Genomic DNA, 17,523 nt, shown 5'->3' on the forward strand with positions numbered 1-17,523 from the left:
TTCTTCTTCTTTTGGGAATTTTGGGACCCACCCTCCTTAGGTTGTTGGGGCCCTGTTGAAGACTTCTGGTCATTTTGATTATTCTCATTACCCTTCTGGTCTGCTTTCTTCTGGCCACCACCCTGGTTCTGGTTCTGCTGCTCGACCCTTGTCCTGTCTGCCTTCTTTCCCAATTCTTGGGGAGAGGTCAGATCTGAGTCAATCAAGTGCTGATGCAACAACTGGTTCTGACAATTATTTAAGATTTGCTCTCTCATAATTAGATTATACAATCCTGTGTAATCAGTAACTTTACTTCCCAGTAACCAGCCTTCCAAAGCCTTAGTGGCACAATCAACAAAGTCAGTCCAATCTTGAGCCTGAGTTTTCTGGGTGTCTCTGAACATTAACCTGTACTGTTCAGTGGTTAAGCCAAACCCATCAATCAGTGCATTTTTCAAGACTTGGTAATCATTAGCATCCTCATCTCTAACAGTGAGGAGCTTATCTCTACTTTTACCTTCAAAGGAGAGCCACAATATAGCTGCCCACTGACTCTGGGGTACCTGCTGTACTTTGCAGGCTCTCTCCAAAGCAGTTATCCAATTGTGGATATCATCTCCTGTCTTATAGGAGGGCACTATTTTACTCAGGTTTCTAGTATCAAAACCCCTTTCTCTATCCCTAGGGATATTGCTGCCACCAGTGGGGACTACCCCACTCAACTCTTGCTCTCTAGCAAAGGCAAGCTTCTCCTTGGCAAGGGCAAGTTCTTCCCTTTGGATCCTCAGATTAGCCTCCCTCATCTTTGCTTCATGCTCTCTCCTCTGAGGGGAAGTCATTCTTGTCTGAGCAGATGCATGGGAGTGCACAGATCTATTGGAGTCCCTAGAAGGAGATCTATCTCTCCTAACCCCAAAGTTAGGCCTGCTAAGGGTCAGCACTGGGGGTCCCCCAGTTCCTTCCCTATGTAGGTCTAAGTTGGCCCTTGTAAGTCTGCTGACTAAAGGTTGCCCATTGTCTGCCTCATCCCCAGATACTTCTTCTTCCTCCCCATCATTTACATTCTCTGCTTCAGGGAGGTTGGAGTCTGGATCACCAGGTGTACCTTCTAAGCGGGCATGCCCCCATCTGGATTAGAGGGGCCTGCAGTAGCAGCCCTTCTGGTATCATATGTCTCTAAGAGACCTAACAGAAAAGGAGTGGTAGGGTTAGAACCCTGTTTCAATTTCCTGGAGGTACACAATTGTCTCATCTCCTGGAAACTGAGAGCTGCATATCTGGAAAGGACCTGTGGAGGGTCACTAACCACTAGGGGAGTCTCTGAAGTCTCTCCATGGGTAGACATGCTTTCTAGTGAGGTGTAAGTGATGCACCTACCTACACTATGGTTTTCCTACTGATCCCTTGCTAAGAGTTGTAGTCAGGGTGTGCTAGGCCATTTCTACTACAACAGCTGGTTCAGTAGAACTCAGAGTATTTCTAAGCTTGTTATATGTACCTAGAGTACCTTATGTTATCTTTCAAATGATATTTCAAGATTATATTTGGTAAAAACAACAGCAAGCTCAAATCCCAACCGCTGCACACCAATGTGAGAAGTTGGCCTGATATATGATGCTCACTAGTCCTAGTGATCACCTTGTATCAGTCCAAACAACCCTTATGGTGATTGGTTGTAAGTCAACCTTATAGACCAGCTATCCTAATGGTAGCATGGACAAAGCAGTCTTAGGCTAAACTCTTTTGGCATGTGAAGCCAGCTGTTTTACCACAATATAACCCCTTGAATACCAGATGAAAGGACACAGGTTGTTATGAAAATAAACACTATATTTATTAATAACAACACCTCTGAACTCTTTATGAGGTCAGAGGGCTAAGCAAATGACAATCTCTTAAGAAAAATACAACAAGTTGCACAATTTTACGATGGTGCCCTAGAGGCACGACAAACCATATACTAAATAAGTGGAATGTGAAAGTCGATAGAAGGAATGGAGCTGTCCAGAGGCTGGAGGTTTGCTAGGACTACGCTATCTTCACCTTAGGTAAGTAATAGGAGGCCCACGGTACGCGTGTGCAGAGTGTGAACAAACACGCGAGATGCGTAACAACGTCTATGGACCGTACAGTTCAAGTTAAAGGTGAGTACGGACAATCCTGACTAGTTAGGACTAAAACGACTGTGGAACTGGACACTAGGACAGTTAAACTACCCTTGAGCACCGAAATGCTCTCATTACCTCACCCACGGGCTGCGGGTGCATAGGTGTCAAAGTGTATCGGGTTCTCGCGTTGAAGTCTATGGAGCCTGGAAGAAAAGATGCTGCAGGCGACCAGGAGGAAGATGTCCGGTGCGATCCAAGGGTGGATCGGTGAAGAAGAGGACCTGAAAGCAGAGGGGACAGTGTTCAAAGTCACTAGCCAGTGACCGGTGTGGAACCAGGAAGGAACCAGAGGCTGTCGTCGCGATCAGGTGAAGAGTGGACGCTTGACTCTACAGCCACGTGGACCAGGAGGTGTCTTTGACAACCAGTATAGAGGCAAGAACTTTCCCAAGCAGGCTCTCGCAGTCGGCGGTGTCGGTTCTGGGATTGGAGTCAACAGGCCTTGGCAAAGGCAACCCACGCGGTGAGTGGAAAAGATGTCTGGTGCGGACTAGGAGAGTCCGCGGTGCCCCTCTTTTGGAAGGGAGCAAGGGCCAGTCTGGAGCAACCAGACCAGCAGTGAAGATTCAAAGGTTTGTCGTCTAGGAGGCCACTAGCCAGCCGGCAAATGACCAGACAACGCGTCAAGCAGCAAACAAGCAGAAGGGCCCCACGCAGATGTCGTGGAGGCTGGAGGGCTGATCTTCGGTGTAGGGGCTGCTCGGGGCTGGGGCTTCTTACTCCCAAAGCACTTGGTCGAGTTACCTCGGGAGTTGTGCTGGAAGCAAAGTGCAGGTTCTTTCAAGATGGCCAGTCCCACGGGTCTCGTCGCACCCACGGGTCTCAGCTTTGCTGCAGATGTGAGTTGAGGTCAGAGAGGTCTGGGAATCCGGGTCTCGTTGGGCTCTGAAGTCTGGATCCTTGAGGGATGACGACAAAGGGAAGCCGCTGGACGCTTGATGGTGCCTGCAGTTGCAGGGTGGACACTCCTTGTCCACAAGGGAGATTCTTCAGTCTTCTGTGAAGCAGAACGTCGAAGTCCAGTGCTTCTTCTTGTAGAATTGTTCAGGATAATCTAACTTGGAATGGGACCAGCTCCTACCTTTATCCTGCTAAATGGGGCTGCACTACTGACTAGGTCCCTCCCCTGGGTGGGACCAGGAAGGGGGGTGGTTACACCCCCTATCCTTTGTCCGGTTTCGCGCCAGAGCTGGGGCTGGAGTGCCCCAGCAAATGGTTTGAAACGGTGTATGCAGAGGGCACCTTGTGTGCCCCAGGCATGTCTCATTCCTTTCAGGCCTCCCTACCTCAATACACAAAATCCTGTCTGGGGTGGTGCTAGCATCTCCCCAGGCAGGAAACCCTTTGTCCAGGCCTCCCTCGCTGGAAGGACTCCCAGCAGCAGGAGGTCAGACTTGTGTCTGTGGTGGCAGCATCCATTTTGTGATGCCAAGGCTCGAGTTAACTTTAACCGGGGTTCACAGTTACATACATGTCGTGCCCCTCTAGAAGGGTGGAATGCTACCCCCGTCGCCAGAATTTGTGAGGGGGTAGTATTCCAATTCGTATGACACCTTACTCGACATGTTTTGATAATGTTATACCAGAGTTAGCATTTAACCGCGAGGTTGATAATGCACTTAAGAGTATATGGTATAGCGTTATCATGGAACAGCTTTTAGGACTTGGTTCCGCAAGCTGCAGACGGGCTCAGCTCATGCCAGAGCACCATCTCACACAATTCCAAGCACTATGCCTTCAGGATTGATAAGACCTGCCATAGGAGTGACTGATAGGAATATATGTGTCCATTTTAGGTTTAGATATAGGTATACTATATCTATAGCAAAGGGTGATTACACCACCTTGCCCCAGCTGTCGTGCAGCCAGTTGTGTCAGTTTTAGATGGCCAGCCAGGGGTGGCATAATACATGCTTCAGCCCCTGGTAGGCCCTGGGTACACCTATGCCCTGGATACCTAAGGTACACTGTACAGGGACTGATAAGGTGGCCCAGTACCAATTGGTACATGCACCTAAAGTACATGGTTGTCAATTTAGAGAGAGAACAGCTAGGCTGTGGGTCTGATTAGCAGGCCCACAGCCAGGGAAAGTCGTAAACCAGTGAAGCAAAAAGCAAAAATATGGGGTCACCATAGGATTGCAGACCCCACTCTCCTACATTACCCAATTTATCTTTGGCCAAAATCCAAACTCTGATGAGATCGTAAAGTTCAGCTGCCGGAGCAGAGTGTACTGTGAACAAGCGGTTATCTACTATGACCACGTGCTTGGAGCCTACAGCATGACCACCTACTAAGGAACCTCTGTCATTACGTGGAGTCGAGGTATTTACATAGAGGGCCAGGCCAGGATCGTGCAGCAAGTTGTCTTTGAAATGAATATAGGGCTTTTCCAGGTAGGCTGTGATGGTGAGGGAATAATGCTACTCACTTTTTTCGAGCTAGGTGAAAGGGATGCAGTGTTCCATGCAAGTCACATATTTAAAGCACGATTCTCCAAAGTCAGTCCTGGAGGGCTGGATCCATGCCAGCTTTTTAAGATAACTACATTCATCTAATTGTGGAAATGCCAAAAGCCTGGCATGGATCTGGCCCTCCATGACCGACTTTGAAGAACCCTGACTTAAAGTAATGTGACTTGGAGATAGATATAGTATCTCATGGCTGGGGAATCAGACATTAGCTAGGAACTGGGGCTTGGAGGTTAGTAAAAGGGACATCAGTGCATGCAGGTTGAGAGGGGACCCAGCGACCATAGTCGCAGATAGTTCTACCAAGGTGGTGGCTGCAGACACTGGAAACAGGCAAGCTGTTATTCCATTAGCTACAGGATAGATGGTTTTATCGAACTCCTCCAGGACAGAGATGCTGACACAGAGGATAAATTATGTATATATATTTATTGCCATAAGTAACGCGAGTCATATCGACGTGAAGAGCCAGGGTTAACTGTCATCCCATGAAATCTGGACATCTCGCATTACGTGCTCCTGATTCCAGGGAACGTGGATAGCCCAGATGCAGCACATCCCCCTTCATAAAAACCATGTAACATGAATATCCAAACATTAGTAATGAACACAACATAAAAATTTACACTGAATATGCATTATGAATAAGGGTACACTTGCTAAATTAAATTAAACATCAGCAAACTAATGCTTAACTATAACAATTGTCCTAATATGTTGAAGATCCAATTTGCCTTAACTCTCTCAGTTCATGATGTAGTCCTTGCACCAACAAAGTTTCCTTTTACTGTGCAGCTCAACACTCTCCTTTCCTTGTCGTTCACATCTTCCTACACCAGTATTTATATCACCTCACCTTCTGGCCATAGCCACCTTGGGACTTTTACAACTTTACTCATACTCCACACATTTCCATCTGATATTTCAACTACCTGATTGCCTACACTGACATCCTTCATAAGTCAGAATATTTTGACTCTCACTATTCTCCCCTTTTTCAACCATACCCATTCTTCCTTACTATTTTATTTATTTATTTTATTTATTTATTTAGCTTATATAGCGCAACAGCTACCCAACAAAGGGTTTCCCGGCGCTATGATTCCGTGGTAGCTAACAGGACAACTGACTTAGATGTTGAATAGCCAGGTTTTTAAGGCTTTTCTGAATTTCATATAGTTCACCTCAGAACGTAGAGCCTGTGGCATAGCATTCCACAGTGAGGGTCCAAGGAAAGCAAAGGATTTGCCACCCATGCGTGATAGTTTTATTTTAGGGATAACAAAGTTGTTGGCTGTTGCAGATCTTAGAGTCCGAGAGGGATGGTAACGGCGGACCAGATTTTGTAGGTACTTAGGGGCTTTTTTGGTGGAAATCTTGTGCATGAAACATAGGGATTTGAATTTGATCCTGTTCTCTATTCTCAGCCAATGTAGCTCACGGATAAATTTGGCAGTGGATGAGAAAATGGGAATTTTACCTAACAATCTTGCAGCTGCGTTCTGCACAGTTAGCAGTCTGCGGAACGTAGCTTTTTTGCCCCCAGATATAACACATTGCCGTAATCAAGCCTGGATGTTATTAAGGCATTGATGACCGTTTTTTTGTGTGTTCTGGTAGCATCCAGCATCTTTTTTTTAGCCATTTTAGAATAGCAAAACAAGTGGCCGATGTTTTCACAGCTTGCTGGTGCATATTCAACGAGTCATCCACGATGAAACCTAGATTACGGGCCTGTGTAGTTGGAGGCGGGGGAGTACCCATTTCTGATGGCCAATGTTGGGGTCCCCAAAGTTCTTTATTTTTCCCCAGGACAATTAACTCGGTTTTATCACCGTTTAATTTCAGGAAGTTTTTTTGCATCCACCCTGCAATTTTTCCCAATCCTAGCTTTAATGTGGAGGGATTATTACTTTCCGACGAGGAGAGAGAGAAGAGAAGCTGAGAGTCGTTAGCGTAGGAGAACATCAGCAAACCAGTCTCTTCTACTACTATTGCGAGCGGACTCATATACAGATTAAAAAGTAACAGGCTTAAAATCGAGCCCTGTGGTACTCCGTGTTTGAAGGTGAGGGTTTCAGAGCAGGCAGATTGAGAAAAGACTTGGAATGTTCTATTCTCTAGCAATGATCCAATTTATGGCAGCGCCACAAATGCCTATTGAATGGAGAGTCCGCATTAGTACCGCATGTTACTATTGGGTAACAACATTTGTTGTTACACACTTGATTGACCTTTGAAGGCTATCTTTGGCTACACACCCTTTTGTTTTCATCTTTAACTTTGTCTATCAAAACTGACATCCACTTCTGATTCATATTAAACAACACTCTCAGTCGTCAAATTTTTTCAAAAGTAGATGCCTCCTCACCATTTCTTGAAGCATTTCTGTAACTCCATAATAATTCCTTAGTAGCCTGATAACAATTCTTACCATTGACCACAGTAAGTTGTAACCCCTCCTTTAACATCCAAATTAACCTTTCCACATTCCCATTACTTTGTGGATAGTAAAACGAGATGCCTGAATGCTCAATTTCATAATTTTCCAGAAAATTCCTAATTTCCTTTGAAACCAGCTGTTCCCAAACATCCCCTCTTCTTTCAAAAATCTCACACAAAAATGTAATAATTATACCAGATGTGTCCTGTGGTACTGATGTAACTTCAGGCCATTGAGGCAATTGATAATCAATAAAATAGTAAAAATATGACTTTTACCAATGCACATGGGTCCTGCAATATCTAATGACACTCTTTCCAATACACTCATGGAATGCGACATAGGTATATTTTCATGAACCACAGCTTTTAGGGATTTGTCACTAATGGCACTTTCCACCCATGACCTTACTTTTCTTTCAATGCACTTATTAATAGCATGCCACCAGAGTTCAGATCTAATTCTCCTTTTCATACTGCTCATACCTGGATGTCCCTAATTGGCCATGTCCAAAATCGAATCCCTTAAAATTTGGGGCACAACCAGTTGCTAACCTCACAGTACGATAACATCCTGTACATATTACTCATTAAATACACAGAAAAACGGTTTCAATCTTTCTTTTTAGGTCAGGCTTAATGCGTCACTCATAGCTAAAGTATATTTCTGACTTCGTGCACTTTAGGTATTGCCAATTGCTTCAATATAATCTTGTGTGCAAATTTCTTAAGAAACCCTAGTTAAGAAGAAAAAACCTTGGGAAACATCTTCTCACAATTAATAGATTTTCTTTCATCAACCTGGCACACCAAATCATTTTAGCCTAACACTTGATCTGAATGATTAAGATCCAGTGTAATTATTAAGTCTCTCTGCTGTGGTCAACCTAGTAAACAAGACCCCTCTTTGGCCGCATACATTTTGTTTCTATGGTTTTACCTTTAACACTTACATTTGACTCAAAGTATCCTAATACATCAATTGGCTTATTTCCATAGCCCATCCATATTGGGTGGAGATAAGTTCACATTTAGCCATTCTTTCAACCATTAATCACCTATTGTGATATGTCTTGCTCCTGAATCTGCATTACTTTAATTTCTTTCACTTTAATTTCAATTTTGCAAAAAGGAGCATCTTTCTTTTTCTCATTTATCTCAAATTCACTTAATATAAATTCTTCTGCATTGTCACATCCTGGGTAATCCATAACTACTCTTATATAATGTTTTTTTGTGCATTATCTCCAATCATACCCTCTCTATATATATTCCTGTTTCAACACATCCTAGCATAGTGACCTTTGACTTTGCAATATCTACAAACCTGTCCCATAGCTGGACATCCCTTGTCACTGGCCAAATGTCCAGGAATACCACACTTGAAACAAACATATTCTCTTTTTTCTCCACCTAAGTATCTTTGACCTATTTCCTTCAGCTTGCTACCTATTTTCTCATCAACTTAACCTTTTTCCTAACTACTTGGATTTACTGATAGTTCCTTCAAACCGTATTTCATGTCTTCAAACTGATGTGCGATTTCTAATGTTTTATCAAGAGTTAAATCGTCTGCAGCTAAAAACTTTTCTTGCAAATTTGTGTCAGCTATCTTGTGAACTATTTGATCTCTTAACATTTTATCATGAAATGAAGCTTAGTTATGGTTTCTACAAGTATTCTTACATCACTCACAAACATATCAACAGACTCCTAAAGCATTTAACATCTACTAAAAAATCTGTGTCTCGCAACAACCTCATTGACCTTTTTAATATATGCTTTGTCCAATTGACTTAAAGGCATTTCATATATGTAAACATTATCTTCTTCTGTGTGGCGTACTTTTATGGGAGGCAAAGGGCTCAGAATATGTCTCCACTCTTCCCCTGAACAATGTTTAAAAATAGCCAATTTATGCTCGTCTGTGAAATCTAGTAACAAAGGGGGTTGGCTCAAATCGGTAAGGCTGAGCCCATTAGCTAAACAACAGAAGAGGAGTGCCAATACCGATGTCTGATTTCTAGGAGCTATCTAGTAAGCAATGTAAAGATAACAATTCAATACACTTGAGTGCTATTTAATAGCTATTTATTTTGAAAAAAAAAATTGGGTTTATGCAATTTTTTGACTTTAATGCAATGATTCAGAATACATTTTATAACACAAAAATCAAAAAAAGGACACAACAAGTGAGATAAAAAAAACCTCATACAAACATACCATCATTCATATAGTCTCAAAGCGTATCACAGTCAATATTTTCCATTCCAACATTCACGCAGTGAACTCCACCAATACTGGAGTGTCAATTTGACCAGTAGGTGAAGTGATTAGCCTGCTTTTGTAATTTGAAAATCTATTTTACAACTCACAACAATACACTATACATAAGACATTTGTTAAATGAAATAGAATTGGTAATACAGTTTTAAATTTTAAGGTGTAATAGTGTTAGTCTAAGTGCAAGACCAATAAGCACCAAGACTTTGCCAAGCAGACCAACAAGCCGTTTATCGTCTGTGAAATCAACACCTCTGATCGCTTCAATGTACGCTTTAAAACCTTCCTTACATTGTCTCCATTACAATGCAGGTTCAGCCAGTGTAGATCAAAATCAATTGGGATCATTAATTCCATCCATAATGTCAGGTAAGTGTAAGTTTGCTAGATATATGAAACACCAATGTATGAAAAAAAGTATTTAAAAAAAAAATTAACATTGTGTGCAAATCACCAAATTCATTGATCTGCACAATATGCCATGTTATGAATGAAAGTTGTAACAAATGAGGACTGTCAGCAGCAAAACTACATACTGCAGGCTTATATACTGTTCACTGTTAATATAATGATGACAGGCTCCACCCAGGGACCAAACAGGGTGTTTGTGATGCAATTTTGTCTCTTAGGTCGAGTGGCACTTTAGTTTGTATACAGATTTCCTGCATCCAGCTGGATAACGTGCACCTCACAGCGGTTACTGCTCTATATGGAGGATTTTCCCATGCCCAGTAACACTCCAGCAAGATAGAGTCACCTAGAGTGGTTAGCGCTCTAGTCTATATGGAGCTTTTTCTACACCCAGTAACACAGCGTACGCATTGCAAACTGTGCGATGTACTCTGCTTTTACTCACACAGGCTTGCTTTGTGACTCCAAAATATAGAATTATCCTTTCTTCCTCGCCCCACCATGATACAATCTGTGCCGAGTGATTGGCAGTCAAATCCTCGGGATGCAAAGTCGCTGGAACCATCGAGATATGGGTTGCACCGTGATCTGTTCAGCAGGACTCCAGGCTCTCCACCGCCTCTCAACTTGTCGCCAGTGAAACAAACTCCTCCTGGGCAGAAGATGCAGACATACGGGGTAAATTACGTATATATATATATATATATATATATATTCAGAGCTCTGCAGTCCCAAGGAACCAAAGAAGCAGCACTCGCAGCAGGCTAAATTTAATTATAAGTTTATTGCGCAAATTATAATCCAACAGGTTCCCTGACCGGGAACCTGTTGGATTCCCGGTATATATATATATTTATTGACATAAGTAACATGAGTCTTATGGACGTGAAGAGCCAGGGTCAACTGTTGTGCCATGGAATCTGGTCATCTCGCGTTCCTTGCTCCAGATTCCATGGAACGTGGTTACCTCTGGTGCAACAATGGTCTTACTGTAGTACACATCTGAGTGGTGCTTAACACTTAGGGGTCCATTAGGATGGCGGGTGGGCTTTGCCCGCCCGCCATTCCCGTGCAAAACGGGACCGCCCACCATAGGAGCGGCGGTCCCGCCTTGGCCATTAGGATGCGCCCGCCACACTGGCGGGCGCATCCTGTATTTTTACCATTGCGGTGGGCGGTGCTGAAAGTGCCGCCCGCCGCAATTGTAAAAATGCACGTTGTGCATTTCAAAGCACAACATGACAGGCACAGCGCGGTGCCTGCCATATTGCACTTTGAAATTCAGGGGGTACCATAGGTACCACCATGTGCACCCCCCAACCCCCGGAGTCCCAGGGGGCCCGCAACGGGCCCCCGCAGGGAGTCTCCGCATGCCTTTCCGTGGCGGCATTGCCGCCGAGGAAAGGCATGTCTGCAAGCCCATCATATTATGGCTGGCGGTGTCTAATAGACACAACCGCCATATTAAACTTTTTCCGCCCCGGCCACAAGGCGACCGGGGCGGAAAAGCGGCGGACGGTGTTTACGTCCGCCGCGGTCCCCCCCGCCATGGTAATATGGCGGGGGGAATATGGGTTGGCGGCAGGGCATGATTGTCGGGCGGATTGCCACCGCCACCATGATGGTGGCGATCCGCCCGACATCGTAATGGGCCACTTGGTGTTTGAGTCAGTACCCTTAAAATGAAACTTCCTTCTTATGACAGTAAAGTGTCATGGTGTAGTAAGTAGATTGCAACCGTTTTCTTGCAATAAAGATAATTTATTGAGAGAAGGAACAACAGACAACCCAACGCCTGCTGGCCAAGTACAAACTGACTCTTACAAGATTCTAAGATGAGTCAGAGCCAACAGCGTTCTGGAACATATGCATGTGACATAGAGAAACAGGGATCATAGAGTTAACAGTATAAACAGTATACAACACATCTTCCCTCATTATAAAGAAAAATAAATACAACCATAAACAATGAAAACAATACAGAATATAAATTACATAACATAATAAATCACAACAATAATCATTCAAATATAAAGGTGGTCTACGATACCTTGAAGTCCTAGAAATAACATGGAAGGCACAGTGCAGGAAATCGGAGAATCTGGAGTGACACTAGTCAAACTACTGCAACATTGTGAGTCAGTAGCGTCACCTCCACCATCACTTCTCCTGTCAGCTGGAAAATAATATGAAGTAGTAGAATCTTCTGTAAAAGTAAGCATATAACAACTATTCCTATCATTGTAATGCAAACCAGACCGATTTTTTCAGCACTAACATCAGAACACATGTTTTTTCCTCCCTTTTGATATAACGCTATTCTTCTAATGTCCCATTTCTCGCCATTAGTAAGAACTACATAGTGAGGAAAGACTCGCTTAACAGTATATGGGCCTCTAAATTTGGTCAAGCCTTTAGAGACCCTCCCCGGTTTCACCTTAATGTGGTTCCCTTTAGATATGTTGGATGCACATGTCTTTACTCCACTAAGCTCTTTGAATTGACCATCATTGGATAACAAATATTTTAACCAAGAAGGAGTTAACTTAGTACTCGGAACTCTTCCCCGCATGATTTCAAAAGGTGACTTGTTCTTTGTACCATGAATAGTAGTGCGGTAAGCATAAACCATTTCTTGGACTAAGTCATTTACTGAACTACCTTTTGAAAGTGCCATTTGGATCGTGCCTTTCACAAGTCTATTAATTCGCTCACATAAACCATTTCCCTGTGGGTTGTAAAGGGAAGTTCAATGGTGTGATACACCAAAATTTCTCAAGAAAGAAAGCATAGTCTGAGAAACTAACTGTGTCCCATTATCAGTAATAATAGCGCTTGGAAAACTCTCTTGTTGGAAAAGGAGCTTTAAATGCTTTATGGTGGTCTCTGTAGTAATCTCTTTTAAAAATCCCACAGATAACCATTTACTGAAAGTGTCAATGGAAACAATTGCAAAACACTAAGAAACAGGTAGCTCCTCCATAGTTCCAATCAAGTCTATACATATAATATGCCAAGGAATGTCAGGAGAGTTCAACTTCCCCACTGTTGAACCTACAGCAACTTTCAATCTTTTCTCTCCTTCTTTGCAAGTTGGACACGCCTCAACCCACAAACACACTTGAGAGTCCATTCCAGGCCATCAAAAGTTGGCTCTCAGCCTCTGCTGTGTTAAGGTCTGTCCAAGATGTCCTTCATGTGCTATGGATATTAGTTCAGATCTCAAATCAGAGGGGGGGGATAACATTTTCACCACGCATTAATACATTTTTATCACACATAGAAAGTTCATCAAGGATTTTCAGAAACGGTCGAACAGTAACATGTACACAACTTTCTCGTCTTGGCCCTAGTTTGACCAATTGAATGACTTCTTGCATAGCATTATCATTGAGCATGCATGAACCCAATCATCATGTGAGAAAGACCCCTCACTTATGGAAAGAATGTCATCAATCCAGGCAATATTCTCTTCATTGCCTTCTAGACTAAAACTCACATCTTTCGCAACGTTCTCTTGTATAGAAAGTCTACACAGACAATCTGCCTGGAAATGTCTCCAACCTTGTAAATGGGAAATTTCAAAGTGGTAGTCCTGTAGCTTAGCAGCTAGTCTTGCTAACCTCGGTGAACCTCTAATTGCACCACCAAGTGAAAGAATGCGGATTAGTGGTTTATCGCCCGTTTTCAAATTAAATTTGGTGCCCCAAAGGTAAGTACGGAAATAGTGTGCCCCCCATGCTTCCGCCAACGCTTCTTTTTGAATAACAAAATAATTCTGTTCGGATGAAGAAAGCGTGCGCGAAGGAAAGGCAATGGGATGTTCACCTTCCTTATGTTTTTGTAGAAGCACAGCCCCTAGCCCAGTGGCATTTGCATCGATCATCAAGGTCAAACATTTTTTAGTGTCAAATGGGGCAAGCACTTTAGCTTCACAAATGTCATTCTTAATATTTATGAAGCTTGATTCTTGGTCAGGACCCCATACAAATTTACAACCTTTCTTTAATAATGCTCTCAAGTGTATAGTATCCTCAGAAAATTTCTCTACAAATTTCGAGTAGTACTCGATTAACCCCAGGAACGAGCGTAGTTGATCTTTGTCAACCAGACAAGGGGCAAGATGTATGGCTTTAAGAAGATCTTTCTTCGGTTTAACTCCACAAGTTGAAATCTCATGACCAAGATACTTGATGTTCTGCACTAAAAAGGAACACTTCTCCTTACGCAAGGTAAGGTCAGTATCCCAAATCCTATGCAACACATTTCTGAGCACTCGATTGTGATCAGCTACTGAGTCACCAAAGATCAGGATAGCATCTTGAAAAAACACTACCTTCCGTAGGCCTTTGAAAATCTCAGTGACCGTCCGTTGGAACACGCTAGCTGCCAATATTAATCCAAACGGAAGTCGTGCAAATTGAAAAATTCCCTCTGTGGTAGTGAAAGCAGTGAGGTGTTTGAGGTTTCATGAAGCTTTACCTGATGATAGACATTTCGCTAATGTTGGGCAGAGGAAATGTATCTGCAACTGCACATTTGTTCAATGACCTGAGGTCAACACAAAACATCAGCTTGCCGTCCGATTTCTTCAAAATCGCCACCGTAGAAACCCATGCAGAAGCCTCTACCGGTTCAATTACCCCACTCTGAAGCATATCGTTGATCAAAGATTTCACCTCATCTCTAATGGAGAGGGGAATTCTCCTTAATCTGTGTTGTACTGGCAAACAATTTTTCTTTAGTTTAATGAGATGAGAATAAACTTTAAGTTCTCCAAGTTCATTTTTAAAAACTGAACTGAATTCTTCCAGGATATTATCAACAGAATCATCTTCAATGATCATCACTTGATTTTTAGCTCTTGGATTAATAACAATACAGAGATCATATTGGTGTACCCATCCTAATGTTGGTGGGCCATCAATGGAAACATATACTCTACCAAATGTGGATCTCTTCTCAAAAACAATATCTGAATCAAAATAACCAAGAAAATCAATCTTTTCCCCTTGGAAACCTCAAGGTGAAATGTCACTGTGTGCCAGTTTTTTTTCTCTCCAGATGCTATTAAAAACAGATTGGGGAATAATAGTATATCTGGATCCTGTGTCCACCAGTAAAGATACTTCATGCCCATCAATATTAAAGATAGCTTTTGGTCTATTCTGTCGTCTTCCTTCGCTAACAACGTCAACATCATCGACAACAAGTAATTTGTCTCTTTCCATCTTACTCTCATGTATGTGGTCTTTGACGACAGCAACTTTCTGTCTGTTTTTGGTCTTGCACATCTTTGAAAAATGTCCTCAACTACCACATTTAAGACCCTCTTTGTTTCCTACAAAACAAAACCTGGCTTCAGATGTGTGGCTATTTTTCCACATCTTATACAAAACTTGTTGGACGAAAAGTTCTTCCTCACAGGTATTTAAAACGTGTTCTTAACAACAGCTATAGACTCTTCGTCGCAATGTTCACAGTCTGCGCCACATTTCTTTTCAGAAACTTTGGAGACATCCTGTTGTGAACTGTTTTTCTTATGTGAGTCTATGACCGTCATACGACTCTCAGACTCCTCAATAACTTTTGCCAAATCAATTGCAACCTTCAATGAAGGGTTCTTTGCCGCTCATAACCTTTCTTGTATTTTCTTGTTATAGCATTGCACTATCAGTTGATCTCTTATGAGTTCATCGTTCCTCGCCCCAAATTTGCATTTATTTGACAGTTCTCTGAGGCGGGCTACAAAATCATCTAGAGATTCTGCTTCTTTTTGGCGTTGCGTATAAAACTTATATCGATTTATTATGAGGTTCTCTTCCTTTGAGAATCATACCTCAAGCCTAGAAATTGCCTCTTTATATTCATCAGGCATAGCTTGACCATTAGCCTGCAACGCCATAGGTAGAAAAAACCCTTTGTCCCTCTTTGCCTAGAGTACTCAGTAAAATAGCTTTTTTACGCTTTGCGGCAAATTCTTGTCCATCAAGGGCCTCAAGATAATTATCAAAGATAATGAACCAATCTTCCCAAGGTATCTCTGGATTACCAGGTTCACTCAAAAATGGTGGTGGTAGTGTGACATTTACCTGTTGTGCCTTGTTTTATTTTTTAAAATAAACTTTCAGGAACACCGAAATATATATATATATGTTAAAGTCCCGAAATTCTTTCACTGTGGCCTTGGGTATATGTATGTATACATACTCAAAATACTTCCAATACACTCTTGAGTCAGTCTTTGCATGAACTGAAGTTCACATCTCCACACTGAATTTCATTGAAATTCTACAATTCCTTTAGTTATACTTGTATCACATCACATACCTTTATTTCTTCTTAAATCGCTTTAAAATCCCTGCGAGTTGAGGTATTTTCATTGCATCATAACTAGTTAATGCGCTCCAATTGTGCTTTTCTAATCGCAAACGCAACGTCGGTTACGAAGTAAATACTTTCCTTTGTCAAAGATGGCCGCCGTCCATTGGAAATGAAAGAGAGGCTTGGGACGCACGTTTCACGTTTGTTAGCGTGAAACGTCACTTCCACAAAGCGCTGTTGTCCCGGAGATTCTGCTCCAGCTGACGAATGCTTGAAGACGATGGAAGCAGGATCATACGTTGCCGGGATACCGCATGCACAGCGTCACACCGATAAGAACACTGGACAGTTTTTAAATGACGCGTGCTACTCACGGTTTCTTCCTGATCTGCGATCTATTAATTTGCCTCTTCTTTCTGAAATCTCACACTGTCTTGCTTCCTTCAACGAAGACACAGAGCACATTACACGCCGTGGATTTCCTGCAATGAGAGCTGTTGTCTATGTCTTCTTGGCACACTAACTTCCAACAGCATGCAGCTCTTCTCCTTGTCGCCAAAATTGTAGTAAGTAGATTGCAACCGTTTTCTTGCAATAAAGATAATTTATTGAGAGAAGGAACAACAGACAACCCAACGCCTGCTGGCCAAGAACAAACTGACTCTTACAAGATTCTAAGATGAGTCAGAGCCAACAGCATTCTGGAACATATGCATGGACATAGAGAAACAGGGACCATAGAGTTAACAGTACAATCAGTATACAACACACGGTTTTAGTTTAATTAGCTGGAGCTGAGGAGAGGGTTTGGTTTAACGCAGTGAAAGCCCCTTCTGCATCTTCTCTCCTGTGGAAATGGTCAGATGTGTAGAAATGAGTGAGATTCTGAAGGGTCTTTATAAGTGAGGCATATTCCAGAATCCTCTGGTAACAATACCTTGCCATTGCAGGGAATTTTTTCAAGGAATGTTCTCGTTTGGGGGACAGTAGTTGAGTGGCGAGCTTTGCGAAATGCTTTTAATCCTAGAAGTGAACAAATACTGCTGTCCAACTAAAATAAAATGGCCCAAATGTGGGCCTTCTGGCAGACAAAGTGTCAGTTTCTATCGAGAGGTTCTATGCCCTTTCTGGGCCAATACTATAAATAATATTAGCTAATCCTCATTGCTGTCTTCTTAGGGATGTGAGCTAAGAAGTGGCATCCACATACTATAGCAGCACAGACTCTCTGATGAGTTTGGTAATTTTAAAATACTTTTTCAAAATCTGGGGAATAAAGGAATGCTAACTTGGGAAACCCTTGGGAACGACAACTAATAGTGTTCTTGAATGTGAAGGCAAACAGGAATTGGTTCTCTAAGTGTAAGGGGATCAAAAGGGATAACGTGCACAGATTAACCCTAATAAAAAAGGTTGCTGCAGTAAAGAGGGTAGGGGCTTT

General features: G+C 42.5%; 1 protein-coding gene across 8 annotated transcripts in view; it reads left to right on the forward strand.

The window, feature by feature from the left end:
• LOC144823886 (uncharacterized) overlaps positions 1-17,523 on the forward strand; it is a 1,846,314-nt gene that overhangs the window by 1,413,143 nt on the left and 415,648 nt on the right. For all 8 annotated transcript variants that reach the window (XM_078682777.1, XM_078682776.1, XM_078682774.1 and 5 more), the window contains one exon: positions 9,660-9,716. In XM_078682777.1, coding sequence (XP_078538903.1) covers positions 9,660-9,716 — 57 coding nt within the window. The remainder of the gene's footprint in view (positions 1-9,659; positions 9,717-17,523) is intronic.

This window comes from Lissotriton helveticus, chromosome 3_1, assembly GCF_964261635.1.
Source record: "Lissotriton helveticus chromosome 3_1, aLisHel1.1, whole genome shotgun sequence".
Lineage (NCBI taxonomy): Eukaryota > Metazoa > Chordata > Amphibia > Caudata > Salamandridae > Lissotriton > Lissotriton helveticus.